This window comes from Chiloscyllium plagiosum, chromosome 15, assembly GCF_004010195.1.
Source record: "Chiloscyllium plagiosum isolate BGI_BamShark_2017 chromosome 15, ASM401019v2, whole genome shotgun sequence".
Lineage (NCBI taxonomy): Eukaryota > Metazoa > Chordata > Chondrichthyes > Orectolobiformes > Hemiscylliidae > Chiloscyllium > Chiloscyllium plagiosum.
In genome coordinates, this window is record NC_057724.1 from 912,306 (window position 1) to 934,261 (window position 21,956).

The 21,956-nt window shown below is 40.3% G+C and overlaps 1 protein-coding gene across 7 annotated transcripts in view; it reads left to right on the top strand.

Moving 5' to 3' along the window:
• The window catches only part of LOC122557037 (utrophin-like), a 688,507-nt gene that overhangs the window by 287,508 nt on the left and 379,043 nt on the right, over window positions 1-21,956 (top strand). For all 7 annotated transcript variants that reach the window (XM_043704260.1, XM_043704256.1, XM_043704261.1 and 4 more), the window contains 7 exons: window positions 183-311; window positions 6,407-6,577; window positions 14,386-14,562; window positions 15,937-16,074; window positions 16,270-16,422; window positions 18,808-18,984; window positions 19,538-19,726. In XM_043704260.1, the coding sequence (XP_043560195.1) occupies window positions 183-311; window positions 6,407-6,577; window positions 14,386-14,562; window positions 15,937-16,074; window positions 16,270-16,422; window positions 18,808-18,984; window positions 19,538-19,726 (1,134 nt within the window). The remainder of the gene's footprint in view (window positions 1-182; window positions 312-6,406; window positions 6,578-14,385; window positions 14,563-15,936; window positions 16,075-16,269; window positions 16,423-18,807; window positions 18,985-19,537; window positions 19,727-21,956) is intronic.

The window sequence follows — 21,956 nt, forward strand, 5'->3', positions numbered from 1 at the left end:
AATCATAGTGAAGTGTTATTGTAAACTTGTCTCATAGTGAATACCTTGTACTGTTACCATCTTAAATACTTTTCTCAAGTCAAAGCATGATTTCCTATTACTTTCTACATTATGATGGATAAAAGCACAACATAATTTTCACATTGGTTTTCTGAATTGTTTTGTAACATCTTCTTTTGTAGGATTATCAAAAACAAATGGAAGGCTTTGATCAAAATGTTGCACACATAAGCACCTGGCTGTATCAAACGGAAATTCTGTTAGATGAGATTGCTAAGAAACCAGACTGTGAAAGAGAAGAAATACTTAAGGTGACAACATAATAAAGTTGGCAGATTTCTGTACTGGGGGAGATTTGCATCTTGAAGTGTTTCCCCAAAATATGTTCTTGCAGACAAATATTGTTTGGTCGTGTATTTCCTCCCTACCCTATCATCTTGGTGTAAATTCTTTTGGTGTTGCAGTTGTTTTTTAAGCATTGGAAAATAACCTCCAATGAGATAACATTACATAGATTTCTGATTCTCTTGGAGAGAGAAAGTGTTGCCAGTCATGGGCCATGTGAAAGGGAGAGGTGGTGGCCTTGTGATGATGTTATTAGACTTGTAATAGAGAACCCCAGACTAGTGTTCTCGAATATGGGTTAGAATCTCACTATGGCAGATGGTGAAATTTCAATTCAATAATGAAGAAATCTGGAATTTAAAGCTCGCTTAATGGTAACCATGTAGCAGCTGTCCTAAAGATCTATCAGGTTCACAAATGTTCTTCCTTTCAGGAAGAAATTATAAGATCCAGAACAGAAGTAGGTCATTTGGCCCATCAAGTCTACTCCACCATTCAGTCTCAGAAGTAACACAACAGGTTTATTAAAATCACAAGCTTTCAGAGCACAGCTCTATCATCAGGTAAAGAAGCAGTGCTCTAAAAGCTTGTGATTTTAATAAATCTGTTGGGACTATTCCTGGTGTTGTGTGACTTTTGACTTTGTCCACCCTAATCCAACACTGGCATCTCCACATCGTGGCCACCATTCAGTGACATGACTAATCTGAAAATGTTTAACTTCACTTTTGTGCCTTTCACGATAATGCTCGATCCCCTCACTGATTAAAAATCTGTATATCTCGGTCATGAATATTCTTAATGACCCAGTCTCAACAGCCATCTGAAGTAAAGAATTCTGAAGATTCACTACCCTCTGAGAGAAGAACTTCCTCCACACTTATGTTTTACCTGCTTCTATCTTAAGGGTGAATCCTTCCTCTGAGATGATGCCCTCTGGTCCTAGACTCTCCCATAAGGGAAAACAGCCTTTCTGCATCAACATTGTCAAGTACTCTAAGAATCTTGTATGTTTCATAGAACATAGAACTATACAATGCAAGAACGTATCCTTTGGTCCATGATGTTGTTCCAAACATGACCCCAAATTAAACTAATCCCTTTTACTGTCCCTAGTCTATATTGTTCCATTCCTTGCATATTCATATGCTTATCTAAAAGCCTCTTAATTGCCCCAAACACATCTGTCTCCACCACCACCTCTGGCAGTGTGCTCCATATTCCGATTACTCTCTGTAACAAAAATTAACCTCGCATCTCATTTGAACACCTCCCTCACTCCCCAGCACCACCACCATCACCATAAATGCATACCGCCTAGATTGAGACATTTCGACTGGGAGAAAGATTCTGGCCATCAACCCTACCTATGCATCTCATAATTTTGCAGACTTCCATGAAGTCTCCCCTCAGCCTCCATCGCTCCAGAGAAAGCACCTGAGTTTTTCTAGCTTCTCCTTATAGTTTATACCCTGTATGCCAGGCAGCATCCTAGTATTCCTCTTCTGCACTCTTTCCAAAGCCTCCACATCCTTCCTGTAATGTGGTGCCCAGAACTGAGCACAGTACTCCAAGTGTGGCCTAACCAAAGTCTTATAAAGCTGTAACATGATATCCTGACTCTTGTACTCCATTCCCAAACCAATAAAGGCAAGCATGCTATATGCCTTCTCCTCCATCCTATCAACTTGCGTGGCCACTTCCAGGGATCCCCAAGGGTTTCAATAAGGTCACTTCCATTCTTCTGTATTCCAATGACTGCAGGCCCAACCTAGTCAACTGCTCCTCATAAGAAAATCACTTCATAGCCAGGATCAACCTAGTGAACCTTCTCTTGACTGTCTCCATTGCCAGTATTCCTACTTTCAGAAAAGCGTACCAAAATTGCTGACCATATTCGAGGTGTGGCCTAATTAGTGACTTATACTTCTAGCAAGACTTCCCCATTTTTATGTTTTTGGATTAAAGACCAATATTCTATTTGCTTCCCTGTTATCCCCTGAACGTGGAACCGATCTTTTTGTCATTCATATAGTAGGACCCTCCAATCCTTTTCTGCTGCAGCTTTCTTCAGTCTTCCACAACTCATAGAACATTACTGTGTAGTACAGGCCCTAGGGCCCTCGATGTTGCGCCAAACTGTGGATTCAATCTGAAGCCCATCTAACCTACATTATTCCATTCTCATCCATATGCCTATCCAATGACCATTTAAATGCTCTTAAAATTATCGAGTCTGCTACTGTTGCAGGTGGTGCGTTCCAAACTCCTAGTACACTCTGAGTAAAGAAACTACTTCTGACATCTGTCCTATGTCTATCACCCCTCAATTTAAAGCGATGTCCCCTTGTGCTAGCCATTGCCATCTGAGGAAAAAGGCTCTCTCTGTCCAACCTATCTAACCCTCTGATTATCTTATATGTCTCAATTAAGTCACCTCTCAACTTTATTCTCTCTTAAAAAAAAAAGCATCAAATCCCTCAGCCTTTCCTCATAAGACCTTGCCTCCATACCAGGCAACATCCTAGTGAATCTCCTCTGAACCCTTTCCAAAGTTTCCACATCCTTTCAATAATGCAGTGACCAGAACTGTGTGCAATACTCCAGATGTGGCCACACAAGAGTTTTGCACACAACTGCAGCATGATCTCATGGTTCCAAAACTCAATCCCTCTACCAACAAAAACCAAAACACTGTATGCCTTATCAACCTGGGTGTCAACTTTCAAGGTTGTATTTACCTGGACACCGAGATCTCTCTGCTCATCTACACTACCAAATATCTTACTATAAGCCCAATACTCTGTATTCCTGTTACTTCTTCCAAAGTGAATCACCTCACATTTTTCCACATTAAACTCCATTTGCCACGTCTCATCCCAGCTCTGCAGTTTATCTATGTCCCTCTGCAACATCCTTTGTCACAATTCAGCTTTTCTATATTTCCTACCAAAGTACTTGACCTGATGTTTTCCCACAATATAAGTATTTGCCTGTTTAAGCTGACAATATTCTGTAAACTTTTTGTGTCATCCTCACTATTTGCCTTCTCACTTATTCCTGTGTCATCCACTCATTTGGCGATAATGCATTCATTTTCCTCAACCAAGTCATTAATGTATCTTGGAAATAATTGTGGATCCAACGCTGATCCCTGAGGCACTCCCCTAATTGCAGGTAGCCTAATATGTGGTACATCATTGAATGCCTCTTGGAAATCCTTACCTATAGTAATGTAGTTGGCTCTTAATGAGCCTTTCAAATGGCCTAAAAAGCCAATCAGTTAAATGGCAACTAAGGATAGTCAATAAAAGCTGGCCAATAATGATGCCAACATTCCTAGCAATGTACAGAGACTAAGTGAGGCCCAAACTAAGACAAGTATTTGTAACAGAGTTATTCTTTGATTCAGCCCTTGCGAAAATGGACGTGGTCAGTCGATAAATAGTCAGTGGGATAATATCCCTCTGAGTTACGGCAGTGACTGAACTATGTTGCTTTTGTTGCCTTTCTGTAATACGTTTGGTATGCAGGTCCTTGTTAGGCAATTGGCTTCTGATTTCTTTCTTCCTTTTTAACAGTGTTACTAAGTTCAGTGTCATGATTTCATATCAAGAAATGTTTTTTTCTCTGTCATGAGCCAGTTGAATAGTCCTGAATAGCTTCAGCAACTTCATACAAATTTCAAGCGCAAGAGGAGATCATTTGGTCGGCATGTCCTTCCTGGCTGATAGGTTCTCACCTACCTTAATCTGGCTTTCCAGCTCTTGGTTGTAGCCTTGTAGGTTGTGATTTATTCAACTGTATATTTGAGTATTTTTAAAATGCGTTTGGGGGTTCTCAGTCTTTCAGATTCCCTATTAGTCAGTGATTCCAGTTTCCCTCCCGATCTCCCAGGGCGTGATATAAATTTATTATGCTGATTGTGGATTCCTCAATTTAGGGGATATCGGGGCTTCCTATTTACTCCATCTAGACAGTTCATAATTTTTATGGACTTAAATTAAATCTCCCAACAAGCCTCTTCTATTTCACATACATAACCTCGTCTTATCGAGTCTTGTCTGATAACTGAAATTTTCCAATCGTAGGAAACATTGTTGTGAATCTCCACTCTATCCTCTCCTAATGAAGTTAAATGTTTCCTGTAATGCACCAGTGTTGTTTTAAATAAGTCCAGCAAAGTTTCTCAGCTTACATAATCTGTGCCTTGGTTATTAAAGCAAGTTTCCTGTATGCTTTCTTAGCCACCATATCTCCTGTCTAACTACCTTTTGGAATCCACGGACTTCACTTCAAGGTCCCACCACATTTCTCAGTATAAACCAATTATTGTGTATTATTAATAAATTACATGATAATTATCCAGACTGAACTTCATTTGCTACTGTTCTGATCACCACTATCAAGTATAGAACCATTTTTTATATACTGTGCCAAACTCTTAATTGTACTGTCTACATTAAGTCCGAAACATCAGTATATACCATAAGCAAGTGACCTACTGTTAAGCTTTGTGGAACCAGACAGGAAGCAGCCTTCCATTCCCATTAAATTATTATCCTTTGCTTTCTGCCTCTAAACCAATTTTGGATCCAACTTGCCTCTTTGCCTTGGATCCCATGTGGACTTCTTTGTGATTATTTTGCCAAATGGGGTCTTATTAAAATCTTGCCATAAAACCGCATCAAATCCACTACCCATTAGCTGGCTTACAATCTTACCTTGACCAACCATGTTCTCTGTAAATGAAGATTTATCCAACCCTAATTTATTTCTAATGGTTTTCCCTCCAGCAAAAATAATTTGTCTATTCCTTTTTAAAATTTTTTTTAAACAATCTAATGAGGAGAAAGTGAGGTCTGCAGATGCTGGAGATCAGAGCTGGAAATGTGTTGCTGGAAAAGCGCAGCAGGTCAGGCAGCATCCAGGGAACAGGAGAATCGACGTTTCGGGCATAAGCCCTTCTTCAGGAATCCTGAAGAAGGGCTTATGCCCGAAACGTCGATTCTCCTGTTCCTTGGATGCTGCCTGACCTGCTGCGCTTTTCCAGCAACACATTTCCAGCTTTAAACAATCTAATGTTAGCTGTCCTCCAGTTTTCACACCAGTAGCCAGAGAGGATCAGGGAGTAATGGTCCAGTTTTTTTTCTGCTTGATGGTAATGCTCAGGACATTGGTGAGGGGGTATTGGTGACAGTGCTGTTGAACTTCAAGAGGAGCTTTTAATATTCTCCTGTTCAAAACAGTCATTGCCTGGCACATATGTACTGAAAATATTACTTGTTATTTACAAACTAGAGCCTGAAAGTTCTCCTAGTCATGAAGTATATGGCTGGGGAACTGATTCAGTTTCTGAGGAATTGAAAATGATATTCAACACTGTGTAACCACTAGTGCCCATCCCAAATTCTGACCCTATATTGAAGGGAAGATCACTGATGAAGCAATTGACGATGGTTAGGCCTACATCACTATGATGAAGAACTCCTCCAGAAAAGTCTGAGATTGAAGTGATCAATTCTCAAATGGGAATCTTTATTTCTGCTTGGGACAACTTCCACCCTGATTATCAATGTGTTAAATTTGGTTGGGCTTCTTGATACCATAATTGAATAAATATCATAATTTAGCCCCTGTAACCTCTCCACGTTAGTGGAAAAGAGACATACTTACATAAACCTCCTACATATTTCTATAAATCTAAATAAATCTAAGAGTGGAGTGTTATGACCAGAAAAGTTGAACTCCATTCATTCACCCAGCTTAAGGTTGCTGAGTTCCTAGTGTGACTATTTGTCATCTTAAAATGTGTAGTACACATGCTTGCAATCTCTTCATGAAGAAGTTAGTAATCCAACTTATGGAATACGTTTGGTTTAATAACTGAACAAATGTCTTAGTATTCCTCACCTTTTGCAGTAATTGCTGAATATGTAAACAGATGAATTAGGAACAGAATGCTGAATACCCTCTGTGAACTTTGTCGAGTGGGTTCTATCAATCTGCACAGGCACTCTTCAAAATTTAGATCATTGTAACTGTTGTAATTGTTTTGCAGCGTTTTCAATTTGAACTGGATGGAATCAGTTTGCAAGTTGATGATATACGTGACCAAGCTGTTTCCCTTATGAAAAATAATGGTACCATGTGCCGCGAAGTGGTGGAGCCAAAGCTAATTGAACTGAATCGCAATGTTGAGAGAGTTTCTCAGCACATCAAATCTGCAAAAGTGAGTGGTTATAAAAGCACATTTTTCTGGCTGTCAATAATCTACAGAAGTTCAGCAATTGAGACAAATTTATTTCTCTTGATGCTTTGAAATGTCAAATCTAGCTGTTCAAGACTGTGCTTAATGTCTGCTCATCAGATGAGATTAAATTTTTAGTTTAAATGTTTTTATTTGGAGTGCCAACCATTTGATATGATTATTGCAGAGGGCACTTATTGCCATGAAAAATAATTTGTGCCATTCTCTTCAAAACACAAATTTTCTGACTTGACCAAAAGTTACAAACTGAAAGCTTGAGTCCAGTCAGTTTTAAAAAAACACTCCAGTGAATGTTCTAGACTGACTTCACAGGAAGCTGTGACCTCAGAAAACATGTCTGACTAAGACTGCTGGAATATCTCTTTTTGACAAGTCAGTTCTGTTCAGAAAATCCAGAATGTTTGGTTGAGTTGTGTAACTTCAGATGGCAGTGTGACCAAAGTGACTGTTCGCCTTCAGCATCTTGTTCCCTAATTAAATTTCCTTTGATAATCATTAATTCTGTACTATTTGCAAGCTGTAGCTACATGTCTCAGAATTATTCAGCATGCACCTTGTTCTGAATTGAACCATATTTCAGAGCTTGTATCTCCCCCCATATTGTATATTGAGACAGAAATAGTCTTGAGAAAATTTAGGCTGTTTTGACCCCTTGGGATCTGAATGAATTTGGACATGCTTGTTGGTATTAAACCGTTTACAGACTTTTTGGCATTAAAACAATTATAAATATCTGTTGTGAGGAGATTTGTGTATTATCAGAAAGACAGACCTGAATTCACGTCGTGCTTTCTAAATTTGTTAATTAACTTATTCAGACATATAATGACGCACCTTCAGAACAGACAGAATTTGAACCCAGACCTCCTGGCCCATTTAGTACGTTTTATGACTAGGAGACATCCCAAAGTATCTTCCAACCAATTAAACTGTTATGATCCCTTAGTAAACTTTGTGAATGTTTAAAGAGGAATTAAAATATTCAATCCTCAAGGTTCCACAGTTTCATAAACAAATGACTATTACTTCAAACAAATACTCTAAATAAATACTGACTTAAGTACTTATTTGCATTTTACTTTGAAAACCACATTAAAACATAGCTATAGACATTTTAGACTAAAATGCTCAACTGAACATTCTATTTTATGCTGACTTGTCTCAGAAATTCTTGGATTTCGTTTTCAGATTAGAATCATAGAGTTATACACTGAGAAGAGGCCCTTTGACCCATTGAGTCTGTACCAACCCATCTATACTAATCCCACTTTCTTGGATTCCACATCAAACTTGTTCTGCAACTACCTTGTAAAGTCTTGGACTTATCAACTCAAACCTGACTTCACTCAATTCCTGTGCACTTGCTTAACATGAAACTAAAAACGTTTTGATTTTTAATAGCTCTACTCGACTCTTTCTCAGATGTTTACAGTTGTTGGCAAATACTTTCCTTTGCCTGCTGAACTCAGTGCTTACACCTGATAGCTTGTTTGCTTCTAGCTCTGACCTAGTGCTCTTCTGCAAAAATCCCACTGACAACTTCACAGAATTCTAACAAACGCTCCACCCTATATTATTTATCTCTATGGTAATAAAACCTAGTTGAAATGTCTGATAGACATTTAAATTAATTTAGCTTTTAGCTTCAAAAGTAAATTTCTTTATTCAGGTACCCTAATAAATGATCTACATCTATAATGGATCCACCAAGAAAGATGTGTTTACAAATGCAGTTTTATCTTCTTTGATTTGAGACTGCCAGATTTATGACATTTACGAGTTTGCACCATGCATGGTGGGCACTGATCTGATTAGGATGGTCAATGTTCTGAAGTGTAGTTGTGCTGTGCTGTATTTCTGCATCAGGGTTGCAAAGTGAGCAAACGGCTAGGGGCCCTATTTTACAAGATTGCTGATTACAGCATATGAATCTCAATGTGTATATTCATCAGTGAAGCCTGTAATTACAAAACCCCAAATAAAACATTTGTTATATGTGGTTCTGTAATTTGGAAGTGCTCGTACAACACTTCTGACTGTTAATAGATATGCTACCCATCAGTTTAAAGTAATCAATCAATTTTGTAACATAGCTGATTAACACTTGCTAGAAGTGACATATGTTGATGCATAGTGACCCATTCTTTGTAAATGAAAGGAATATAGTCAAACGTTGTGCCTTTTTCTAAATGATCGGCAAACTCAGGAGCCTATAGTTCCTCATCGCTTTCTCCATGGCAATACCTCGGCCATTCAGAGTTGATTTAGAGAGTAAAAGCAGAGAAGTGATGCTATGCTTCTACAAATCATTGGTCAGAACATATTTGGACTATTGTGATCTGTTCTGGGCACCTCATTTAAGAAAGGATGTTAAAGCCCCATTGAGAGTTCAGAGGAGATTTACCCGAAGGTACCAGGAATGAAGGGTTTGAGATGCAAAGAAATGTTGGAGAGATTGTGTTTATTCTCCTTGGAGCAGAGATGATTCAGAGATGTTCTTATTGAGGCATTCAAAATTATGAACAGTTTTGACAGGGTAAAGAATGATCTTCTGTTTATATTAGTTGGTATATCAGTACCTAAGGATCACAATTTCAATATTGTCAGCAAGATAGAGGTGGCATGGTGGCTCAGTGGTTAGCACTGTTGCCGTACTGCAACAGGGACCGGGTTTGATTCCACTCTCGTGTGACTGTGTGGAGCTTGCATGTCCTCCCTGTGCTTGCGTGGGTTTCCTCTGGGTGCTTTGGTTTCCTCCCACAGTCCAGCGATATGCAGGTTAGGTGAATTGGCCATGCTAAATTGCTTATAGTGTTCAGGGATGTGTATGTTAGGTGAATTAGCTATGGGAAATATAGGATATAGGGATAGGAGTGGGTCTGGGTGGGATGCTGTTCAGAAGGCTGGCCTGCTTCTGAACTGTAGGGACTCTATGATTCTAAGAGAACTAGAAGTGAGGTGAGGAGAAACTTTTTTTACTCAAGAGTTGTTAGGGTTTAGAATGTGCTGCCTGAGACAGTGGTAGAGATGAATTCCATACAACATTTCAAAAGAGAGCTGGATATGGTTTGAAAATGAAGTAGTTAGTGGGCTAGGGAGTGGGGCTAGCTGGGTAGCTCTTTCTGGAGCTACAGGCATGATGGGTTGAATGGCTGACTGTACTGTAAAATTCTATGACTTGCCAATCAATCTGTACCCTTTTCTGCTGTGGTATAAATGGTTGATGGTTTGAAATTGCGTATTCTTGCATTTTTCCTGATGAGTTCAAAGTGAAATCTTCAGCAATATGTTTCTCTTTTCAGAAATCTTCAAAGACATTCCAACATAAGAATACTGAATAACGTGTTTGCTTTATCATTAGAAAATGTGATGGGGATTTTTGCTTGATTTCTAGGGTAATGGGGAGTGGGAGGAAAAGAGGATGCACATTTTCCTATGAAGATAATGAGCCTTATTTTGGACAAAAAGTTAATGTTAGGCAGAAATGGCATGATTATTGGTGCTTGGACCAATTTACAGACAGTGCAATCTGTTACAGCAAATATAGTAATTGCTATAGACCTATAGTAATTATTTAATATGATTAGTAACATATATTAATTTTCCCGTTTTGATAGCCTAATCCAATGTGGGCGGCACGGTGGCAGGTGGGCGGCACGGTGGCACAGTGGTTAGCACTGTTGCCTCACAGCGCCAGAGATCCGGGTTCAATTCCCGCCTCAGGCGACTGACTGTGTGGAGTTTGCACGTTCTCCCCGTGTCTGCGTGGGTTTCCTCCGGGTGCTCCGGTTTCCTCCCACAGTCCAAAAATGTGCAGGGTCAGGTGAATTGGCCATGCTAAATTGCCCGTAGTGTTAGGTAAGGGGTAAATGTAGGGATATGGGTGGGTTGCGCTTCGGCGGGTCGGTGTGGACTTGTTGGGCCGAAGGGCCTGTTTCCACACTGTAATGTAATGTAATCTAATGTGTATATGTAGTTTTAACGTTTTAAGTATTTAAATCTTTCCGCTTGTCATCTTCAGTGAGAAAATGTCATGCTTGTATGGGTGATTCAACTTAGCTTCCTTTGTTGAATTTTAGGTAGCCAAAATACCATGATGTGTCATGTGAGATTGTATTTGCAAATCTATTGCAAAAACTCATTAGCTACTCAACTGAAATAAGGAATCTCTTCATTGATATGTAGACATGAAGTGGAAGTGACAGTGTTGGACTGTTGTTGACGAGGTCAGAAGACACACAACGCCAGGTTATAGTCCAACAGTTTATTTGAAACCTCAAGCTTTCAAAGTGCTGCTGCTTCATCAGGTGAAGTGAAGAGAAGCACATAGGCACAGAATTTATAGGCAGAGAAATCAAAAGATCGTACAAATGCAAAGTGGAGTGTCAACAGGCTGAATAACAAGTCTTTGCAAGTGATCAAGAGTGTCAGACAGTGTGAGTAAAGTGTCAGCAGCTGACTAGCAAGTGAAGGGATGATGTTTTATCTGATTAATTGAGGCAGAGAGATAATTACAAAAAATTAAAAATAATATGGTGCTGGATATAAACCAGATGGCTGGCATAACATGATAGGTATAGGGGTCGTATGCCGAAGGTCTAACCAAAGTAATGAGTAATCTAAAACTGTACAAACTAATTAAGGTAGAGAGATCATAACAAGTTATCAGGTGATGGTGTCAAAACAGGACAGTAAGCAAGATTTTACAAATACAGAACAGTAGCACAACATGAACCCAAGATCATGGTTGAGACCGCTTTTGTGGGTACAGAACTTGGCTATCAGTTTCTATTTGGTGATTCTGTGTTGTTGTGTATCTCAAAGACCGCCTTGGAGGGTGCTTATCTGAAGATTGGAGGCTGAATGTCCTTGACCAGGTGTTCCCCAACTGGGAGGGAACTTTCCCGTCTGGCAATTGTTGCACAATGCATTCATCCATCAAACCTTAAATAGACCATCATTTGCAGCAATCTACCCAGCCTTCAGGACAACATCGACCACAACACCACACATACCTACCATGGCAGTCTCTCAAGATATGCCATATCATTGACATACACCATCACGTAGGGTCCAACATGTACACGACAGTGTCTATCTCAGACACTGCAGGCAAGGATGTCCTGAGGCCTGGTATGTTGGCAAGACCATGCAGATGCTACGTCGAAGAATTACTGGACACTGTACAACAGTTGCCAAATGGAAATATTCCCTCCCAGTCGCGGAAACATCAGCGGTCAAGGACATTCAGCCTCCAGTCTTCGAGTGAGCATCCTTCAAGGCGGCATTTAAGATACACAACAATGAAGAATATTTATGGGATGAGGGTGTCACTGGCTAGGCAGCATTTATTGTCCAGAAGGCAGTTAAGAGTCAACCACATTGCTGTGGGTCTGGAGTCAGATGTAGGCCAGACAAGGTAACAATGTCAGTTTCGTTCCCTCAAGGACATCAGTAAACCAGATGGGTTTTTCCGACAATCAGAATGGATTCATGGTCATCATTAGACTTTGAATTCCAGATTTTTTTTCTTTTTATTTAATTCAGATTCCACCACCTGCCGTGGCGGGATTTGAACCCAGGTCCTCAGAACATTATCTCGACCTCTGGGTTAACTGTCCAGTGATAATACCATTGCCAGTTCCGTCCCCATGCAGATGGTCTCAACCATAATCTTGGGTTCATATTACAATACATGTAACCTCTCCATACTGTTCTGTATTTGTAAGATCTTCCTTATTTCCTGTTTTGACACCATCACCTTGATAAAGCATCATGGTGGCTCAATGGTTAGCACAGTGCCATGGACCAGGGTTCGATTCCAGCCTCAGGCGACCATCTGTGTGGAGTTTGCACATTCTCCCTGTGTCTGTATGGGTTACTCCAGATACTCCGGGGAGATTGTGCCTTACCAACTTGATAGAGTTCTTTGAGGAAGTGACCAAGTTGATAGATGAAGGAAGGGCTGTTGATGTCATATACATGGACTTTAGTAAGGCATTTGATAAGGTTCCCCATGGTAAATTAATGGAGAAAGTGAAGTCACGTGGTGTGCAGGGTGTTCTAGCTAGGTGGATAAAGAACTGGTTGAGCAACAGGAGACAGAAAAGTTGAAGGAAGTTTCTCAAAATGGAGTAAGATGACCAGTGGTGTACCACAGGGATCAGTGCCGGAGCCTCTGTTGTTTGTAATATACATAAATGATCTGGAAGAGGGTATTGTTGGTCTGATCAGTAAGTTTGCAGATGACACGAAGATTGGTGGAGTAGCAGAAAGCATAGGGGAGTTCAGGTCCATTGTACCCTGAAGGTGGCTGCAAAGATGGATAAAGTGGTCAAGGAGGCATATGGTATGCTTGCCTTCATCAGACGGGGAACTGGGTATAAGAGCTAGCAGGTCATGTTAAAGTTGTACAAGAGTTTGGTTTGGCTGCATGTAGAATACTGTGCACAGTTCTGGTCGCCACATTACCAAAAGGATGTGGACACTTTGGAAAGGGTGCAGAGAAGGCTTACAAGGATGTGCCTGGTATTGAAGGTGCTAGCTGTGAAAAGAGGTTGAGTAGGTTAGGTTTATTTTCATTAGAAAAAAGGAGATTGAGGGGGGACCTGATTGAGGTCTACAAAATCATGAAAAATTTTAGACAGGGTAGATAGAGATAAGCTTTTTACCAGGGTGAGGGATTCAATAACGAGAGGTCACGCGTTCAAGGTGAGAGGTGAAAAGTTTAAGGGGAATATATACAGCAGATGGTTGGTGCCTGAAACGCGTTGCCAGCAGAGGTAGTAGAGGCAGGCAGGGTAGATTCATTTAAGGTGCGTCTGGACAGATGCATATGAGTAGGTGGGGAGCAGAGGGATACAGATGCTTAGGAATTGGGTTACAGGTTTAGACAGTAGATTTGGATCAGCTCAGGTTTGGAGTGCCGAAGGACCTTTCCCGGGCTGTAAATTTTCTTTATTCTTTGTTCATCAATCCAAGCAATTGCTTTCCAGGTTGAACTTAAACCCATTTTGCATTGGAAATTATCATTTTACATTGTTGATAGTATTTGTACAAATGGATTTTTAATGCCTGAGAGAATTGAGGGATTTGGGGGAGTGGGTGGGGCCTCATTCTGATCTTTGCAGAAATACATTTTGCAGCTTTCTTACCTTTGGGTTTCTGTTTGTCTCACACTATGTTTCAGCCCTGTACATGAAGCCCTCCAAATCACAGACTTGATCGTCGTTTTCTTGCCACCTCTAATCATTTCAACGCTTAGTAATTTGGAGAATGCACTCTTGCCATTGCTTTTCTTGCTTTAGTTTCTTTGTGGCAGATACTGTCTTCTAACAAGATAATTCTCAGATACTTAAATTGTAATGACTTTTTCAGATGTTGAACATTATTGTTTCCCGACAATACTGCTTCCAGTCTTCATAACTTACACCTTTTTGACATTAATTTTCATTCCCTTTCATCACTTCATTCATGTTATCCATTGGTGTCTGTGGAACTTGTAATATGCTATATATTAAGACCTGTTCATCTGCAAGTCTCACTACCTTACCAATTGACTCGCTACTTTCACATCTGTTACAACTTTATCTAGTATTTCTTTTCTCTTGCTTAAATGTAAATGTTCAAGAGCTGTAATAATGGTAATTATAGTTTTGTCAATGAGAAAATTTATCACCCATGTACTTTGAATATATCAAACAATATTTATATTGCAAAATTTCAGTATAGATTGAATGTGAATAACTACTTTATATATGTGACTCTAGATGGAGGCAGCAATTAAAGACCCTGCACGTCATGAAAATGGGTCAAGACCAGGTATGGATACCAACCAGGTTTCATCCATCAATCTCGATCGCTTTGAAGCTGAGCTTCAAAACAAGCTAGAAGACCTGGAGAGAAGGTTACAATGTAATGAGGAGATCCAAGATGATGATGAAAAGGTAAAATATAGTAAATTGTTGAATTTTTATATACTGCTGTATCATTGGAGATTATGCTAAGTATCTAATCATGTTCAAAATACATTATGATACAGATATACTTGATGCATAAATCTATGAAAATACTGTTATGTGCTTAGAACTGATCTGCATGAATTATGTGTTTCTTTGGGAAAGCTCTGCTTGCTGTAAGATTTTCGCATCAGGCCGTCTCTGGTGTACTTCAGCTTGTTACTGAACTAATGGATCTCAGCCAAGTTGCCACAATTAAACTAAGTACAGCCTTTGTTTAATTCTCTTGACTGTCCTTCAAAGCCTCAGGTTTTTTTTCTACCTGCGTTGAAGCCCCTTAGAACTTTATCTGCATTTAAGATATGATGTAAGTGTGATTTGAATTGAATTGAATTTATTGTCACGTGTACTGAGGCACAATGAAAAGCTTCAACCCCAGGGCATCAATGTGGACTTTACCAGTTTCCTCATTTCCCCTTCCCCCACCTCACCCCTGTTCCAACCTTCCAGCTCAGCATCTTCCCCATGACCTGTCCCACCTGCCTATCTTCCTTTCCACCTATCCACTCCACCCTCCTCTCTGACCTATCACCTTCATCCCTACCCCCATTCACCTATTGTACTCTATGCTACTTTCTCCCCATCCCCACCCCCCTCTCATTTATCTCTTCACTCTGCAGGCACCCTGCCTCTATTCCTGATGAAGGGCTTTTGCCCGAAATGTCGATTTTCCTGCTCCTCGGACACTGCCGAGCACTGTCGATTTTCCTGCTCCAGCACCACTCTAATCTAGACTCTGGTTTCCAGCATCTGCAGTCTTTGTTTTTATCTACAATGAAATGCTTTGTATTGTGAGCAATACAGGCAGATCACATAGTTAAGTAGCATAGGTAAGTAAATAATAGGTAAACAGCAGCAAAAACAAAAACACAGGTACAGGCAAATGTTAAGAGTTTGTGAGTCCATTCAGTGTTTTAACAACAGTAGGGCAGAAACTGTTACGAAACCGGCTGGTGAATGCCCGATGGTAGAGGTTGTAGAAAAACATTGCCAGAGTGGGATGGATCTTTGAGAATGCTGGCGGCCTTTCCTTGACAGCTGGCCTGGTAGATGGATGCTATAGATTTTGTGTCTGGTCATTGTTCTATTTACATGTGAATCAAAGCACGGAAACACTCTTCTGATTCCAGATTGTATATGTGAATGTGGGAGTTTTAGTATATCTGTATTCATGTGGGCACATGTAAACATGCCCGTGTGGGCTTGAGTGGATGAGTGGGCAAATGCATGTCTACTACCTTGTGTGTATAGCAACATGTATGTTGGTGCTCGGCCTGTCTATTTAAAAATGTACTTTTTCAGGTGGATGAAGAAGAAGCGGATGTGGAGGAAATGCTACAAGAAGGAGAGCGACTGCTACAACTGACTGATAATGATAGGAAACAGAAACAAATCCGCAAAAAACTAATTCTATTACAGACAAAACATGCCTCTGTTAAGGTACATGTTGGAGTGTTCAGAATAATTTGTATCTCTGGTGTTAATCACATTGCTGTCTGTGGTTAGTGATTGATCTTTGTATGCAGCTCCAAAGTTGCTTGTACGTAATTTGATTGTTTAAAAGGGATTTATCTTTATCTACTCGGGATGACCTCCAAATAGAGTTGAAGACTATCTGTTTGCTGTGGTATTTAGGCAACAAAGTTAATGCAGAAGGAGCAAGTAGGAGGGCAGTCACCTCGATGGTTGCAGTATAAGAAAGAGGAAAACGAGTTCCTACAGTGGCTTGATGACATTGAGGAGCAACTGTTCACCGCTTCTAGCTCAGAAGACCAGAAGAGATTACAGGTAAAAATTATGCTCCTTTTAATATATGTCTTTTGTTTATTTTAATTCACTAACAGATGTGAGCATCGCTGGCATGCCCAGCATTTATTGTCCATCCCTAGTTGCCCTTGAGAAGGTAATGGTGAGCTACTTTCTAGAATTGTTGCAGTCCAGTTTGTGGCATCTGCAATGCCATTAGAGAAAGTGTCCCAGGATTTTGGCCCAGCGATGCAGAAGGAACGACAATTTATTTCCAAGTCAGGGTGGTGACAGTGTAGAGGGGATCTTGCAGGCAGTGTACTGATGTATTATTTGCCGTTGTCCTCCTAGATGGTAGTGGTCGTGGATTGGCTAACTAAGGAACTTTGATGAATTTCTGCAATGCATCTTGTAGATGCTATTGAGCACCATTGGTGGAGGGAAATGAATGTTTCTTGATGTGTGCCAATCAAGTGAGCTGTTTCCACTAGGGTGCTGTCAAGTTAGTTGAGTATTGTTGGAGCTGCACTTGTTAGGCAAGTGGGGAAAATTTCATCATGCTCCTGACGTGTATGTTGCAAATTGTGGACATGATGTGGGGAGTCAGGAGATGAGTTAAAGAACAAAGAAAATCAAGGCACAGGAACAGGCCCTTCGGCCCTCCAAGCCTGCGCCGATCCGGATCCTCTATCTAAACCTGTTGCCTATTTTCTAAGGGTCGCTATTCTTCTATTCCCTGCCCATTCGTGTATCTGTCTAAGTACATCTTAAATGATGCTATTATGCCTGCCTCTACCACCTCTGCTGACAATACGTTCCAGGCACCCACTGCCCTCTGTGTAAAGAACTTTCCACGTACATCCCCCCCTAAAATTTTCCCCTCTCATTTTGAACTCGTGACCCCTAGTAATTGAGCTCTAGGGGTCACAAGTTCAAAGTGAGAGGGGAGAAAGTTAGTCACAATAGGATTCCTGACCACTAACCTGCTCTTGTAGCCACAGTTTTATATGGTTGGTGCAGTTCATTTATAAGTCAGTGTAACCTCCACAGGGCCGATTGTCAAAGATTCAGTGATGATAATGCCACTGAATGTCGAGGGGCAATTAGAGTCATAGAGTCATGGAGATGTACAGCATGGAAACAGAACCTTCGGTCCAACCCATCCATGCCGACCAGCTATCCTAACCCAATCTAGTCCCACCTGCTAGCACCTGGCACATATCCCTCCAAACCCTTCCTATTCATATACCCATTCAAATGCCTCTTAAATGTTGCAATTGTACCAGCCTCCACCACTTCCTCTTGCAGCTCATTCCATACCCGTACTACCTTCTGTGTGAAAAAGTTGCTCCGTAGGTCTCCTTTATATCTTTCCCCTCTCACCCTAAACGCATGCCCTCTAGTTCTGGACTCCCCGACCCCAAGGAAGAGACTTTGCCTGGTTACCCTTTCCATGCCCCTCATAATTTTGTAAACCTCTATAAGGTCACCCCTCAGCCTCCGACGCTCCAGGGAAAACAGCCCCAGCCTGTTCAGTCTCTCCTCTAGCTCATTAGATTCTCTCGTTGGAGATGTTTATTCCTTGGTATTTGTCTGGCATGAATGTCACTTGCTGTTTGTCAACCTGGATGTTGTCCAGGTCTTGCTGCATTTGGACATGGACTGTCTCAGTATCTGTTTATCCTGAAGTGGTGCTGAACATTGTACGATCATCAGTAAACATTCCACTTCTGACCTTATGATGGAGGGAAGTCATTGATAGAGCAATTGAAGGTAGTTCAGCCTGGAATACTAATCTTAAGAACTCCTGCAGAGATGTCCTGGAGCTGAGATAACTTATGTCCAATAACTACACCATCTTCCTTTATGCCAGGTATGGCTCTAACCAGTGAAGAGATTTCTCCCTGATTATTTTATGTCTCCTTCATGCCACACTGTGTCAACTGTGGCCTTGATGTCAAGGGCAATCCCTCTCACTTAACCTCTGGAGTTTAGCTCTTTTATCCAGATGTGAAACAAGGCTTTAATAAAGGCAGGAGCTAAGTGGCCCTAGTGGAATCCAAACTGAGTGTCAGTGAGCAGGTTGTATTTAATCAGGTACTAATTGACATACTGTTGATGATGATGTTACCATTTTGCTCCTCACTGTGAGTAGACTGATAGAACAGGGCTTTTTTGGGCAATTTTCCACATTTGTGGCATAGATACCAGTGTTGTAGCTTTGTTCTTTGTGACTTCTTTAAATTAATACAGGATATTTGCTCTTCACAAATAGTGTTGTGGTTTTCAGTCAATATTAATCAGGACTCAAAATGTCACATGACTGATGAGTATTTTGTGAATAGACTAAGATCAGTAATATTGTTACACGAGTAGAGTATGAGATAATCCAAGGATGTTGACTCAAAATTTGATTTTTTTGTTCAGGAACTGACCCAAGACTTTGAACAACGACGGGAAGACTTCAATGTCTTAACACAGAAGGCACAAGATCTAATACAGTATCGTGCCTCTTCAGGGCAGGACCCCATTAGTGTGGAAAAGCGCTGGTGTCAGATAGAAACTCTGTTTTCCAATTATCAAACGCACCCTTTGAAATGTCCAGTAAGTTAATTTACTTAAATTACATGAACCCAAAATTGTCAGATAAGATTATTTTATAAACACAAATTCAGCATGTGCTGCAGCGCCTGTGGGGGGAGAGAGAGAGAGAGAGTTCACATTTTGAGACGAGTATGTTTCCTTTTTGGAGCTGAAGGGGGATGGAATATGAAGGATTTTATGTTGTTGCCAAAGTGAGTGGAGGAGTAAGTGGAACAGATGGTGACGTTGTCCACATCAAAAGGCAAAGGGAATGCTAATGGTAATAATCACGTTATTGATGGGAAATAAATGATAAAAGCACAAACAAGACATGGGATAAATCAAAATGGAAAACTGAGTTCATTGTCTGAAACTGTCGAAATTGTGCATAATTTATTTTAAAATGTATAAATTGTCAAAATTTGCACTAAGACTTGGGGGTGTTTCACTGCTTTTCTAAGGTAACTGTCAGTTTACAAAACAGATAGCACCACTGACTGAGAGATGCAAAATTTAGCCATTTCTGATTATTACTTTGTTGAAGTCAACTTCATTCTGCTATCTTTGTCTTCAGGAAATGCAAGTTATCACTGCTCATTATACCACAAGTGCAGGGACGACTTCGCAGTATTTCCCATCAGATTATCTTCTGGCCGTAAACAAGGCATTGCTTGCTCTGACTGATGTTGAACTAGTATTGAATGCACCAGAATTGAATAATGGAAAATATGAGGATTTCTCAAGACAGGAAGATTCCTTAAAGGTGCGTTGGATATACTGGAAAAGTATTTGAAACTTGATTTATGAATAAGTAAAATGGTGAAGTTAATACTACCAAGTAACAAATTGACACATTGAGACAGCTGTCCATTATTTTAGCAGGCTAGCACTACCCTGAATTATGAAATATATTGTGTGACAAATGCTGTAACTGCTTTGGTATAAAACTGTGCATGATGTAGATAACTGAGCAATGCTGCAAGGTTATTCACTAGATTATTGCAATAGTCTAGCAGTTCCAGTTCTTCAATACTGAAGTCATCAAGTTACTACGAACACAAGCTCGTACTAATGTAAATGGAAACAGAAATTGCTGGAAATTTTCTGCAGATCTGGTAACATCTGTGGAGAGAAATCAGAGTTAAAGTCTTGGGTCCAGTGACCCTTCCTTAGAACTAACGGTAGCTACGAAAAGCATGGTTTTCTTGTTAAAGATAGAGTGGGAAGAGTAAACAGCAGGCAGAGTTAGAGCCCAAAGAGAGAGAAGAGTTGGACGAAGGAATAGATAAAGACCAGCTGAGGAGAGGGGAGAATAAAGTACCCACGCAGAGATGAAAGGAAGGATAAATTGAGTTGGTGAAAATTGAAGGACTGAACTGCATTCAGAAGAAAGGGTTTTAATTGCACAATATGGAGAAAGCAGGAATTTGAGACACCTTGATATGTACTCTCAATCTTATAATGGTTGGATTACTTCTCATGGATAAGATCTACCTTTTTCAGATGAGGTGGCTTTTAACGTGACTGATTGTCAACTCCAGTCCTCTTGAAAGCAGCCAAGGAAACACAATTTTTAGTTGAAGCTCCTAGTCAAATCTATAAAAGTGATTTTTACCTCAGTTATTTCTATATTGAGCTTTTTAAAAACATGTAAAATTTGTACTGACGGCATTAATTGCACTATCAGTTTTGAAGACAGACTTGGCAGGGTAATTGCAGTATGATGATGGATTGTTTTAATGAAGCTATTCATTGTTATTTGTAATTTATTTCAGTAGAATTTTGAATATATTAAGATTCCATTTGGAGTGGATGGCTGACTGTTGACCAATGTCAGAGTACAAGTGACCTTGAGTGAAATCATTGACCTCTGTAATAAGACCTTCCAGTTAGTTGTACTTTGAGAACAACACAAGCTGCCCAAGTTTAAGATGGAGCTTAATGAGGACGATAGGTGTCTTAGTCAGAAAATTCAGAATGTTTCGTACTGGATAGCTTTAATGCAATGGCAGCTGAAAAATATTTTGCTCTACGTATCTCTCATTTCCATGCATTTTCAGCAATACTGCGGGTAAATGTTCCATAGACTCCGAGTCAGAAATGAGACTTTAGTTAGGAGATAAACTGGTTAGTTTTGTTTGACAATCTGACCATAAACATTACATCTTTAATGGGAAACCAAAAGAGAAAATGCTGGAAAATCTCAGCAGGTCTGGTAGCATCTGTAAGGAGAGAAAAGAGCTGACATTTTGAGTCTAACTGACCCTAACATCCGCAGTAATTTGCTTTTCTCCACATCTTTAATGGGTGTCAGTTAGCTCAATAACTGATTGTCAATGCAGAGTAATACCAAGAGTATGGATTCAGTTTCTGCAATGTCAGAGGATCACCACCATGAAAACCCAACCTTGTCAACTCTCCCTTCGCCTGAGGCATAGTGACCCTCAGGTTAAATCACTACCAGTCATCTCTCTAATGACAGAGCATCCTATCGTCCAGTAGAACTATAGTGACTCTCTCTTTTATGGTAGAATCGTGGCGACTTCCTCTTTTACAGTAGAACCATGGCCACTGTCCTCTTTTACAGTAGAACCATGGTGACTGTCCTCTTTTACAGTAGAACCATGGTAACGACCCTCTTTTACAGTAGAACTATGCAGACTACCCTGTTTTACAGTAGTACCATGGCGACTGTCCTCTTTTACAGTAGAACTATGCAGACTACACTCTTTTACAGTAGAACCATGGTGACTTCCCACTTTTACAGTAGAAAAATGGCGACTGTCCTCTTTTACAGTAGAACCATGACGACTGTCTTCTTTTACAGTAGAACCATAGCGACTACACTCCTTTACAGTAGAACCATGCCGACTACCCTCTTTTACAGTAGAACCATGATGACGACCCTCTTTTAAAGTAGAACCAGGACGACTGTCCTCTTTTACAGTAAAACCAATGGCGACTACCCTCTTTTACGGTAGAACCATGGTGAC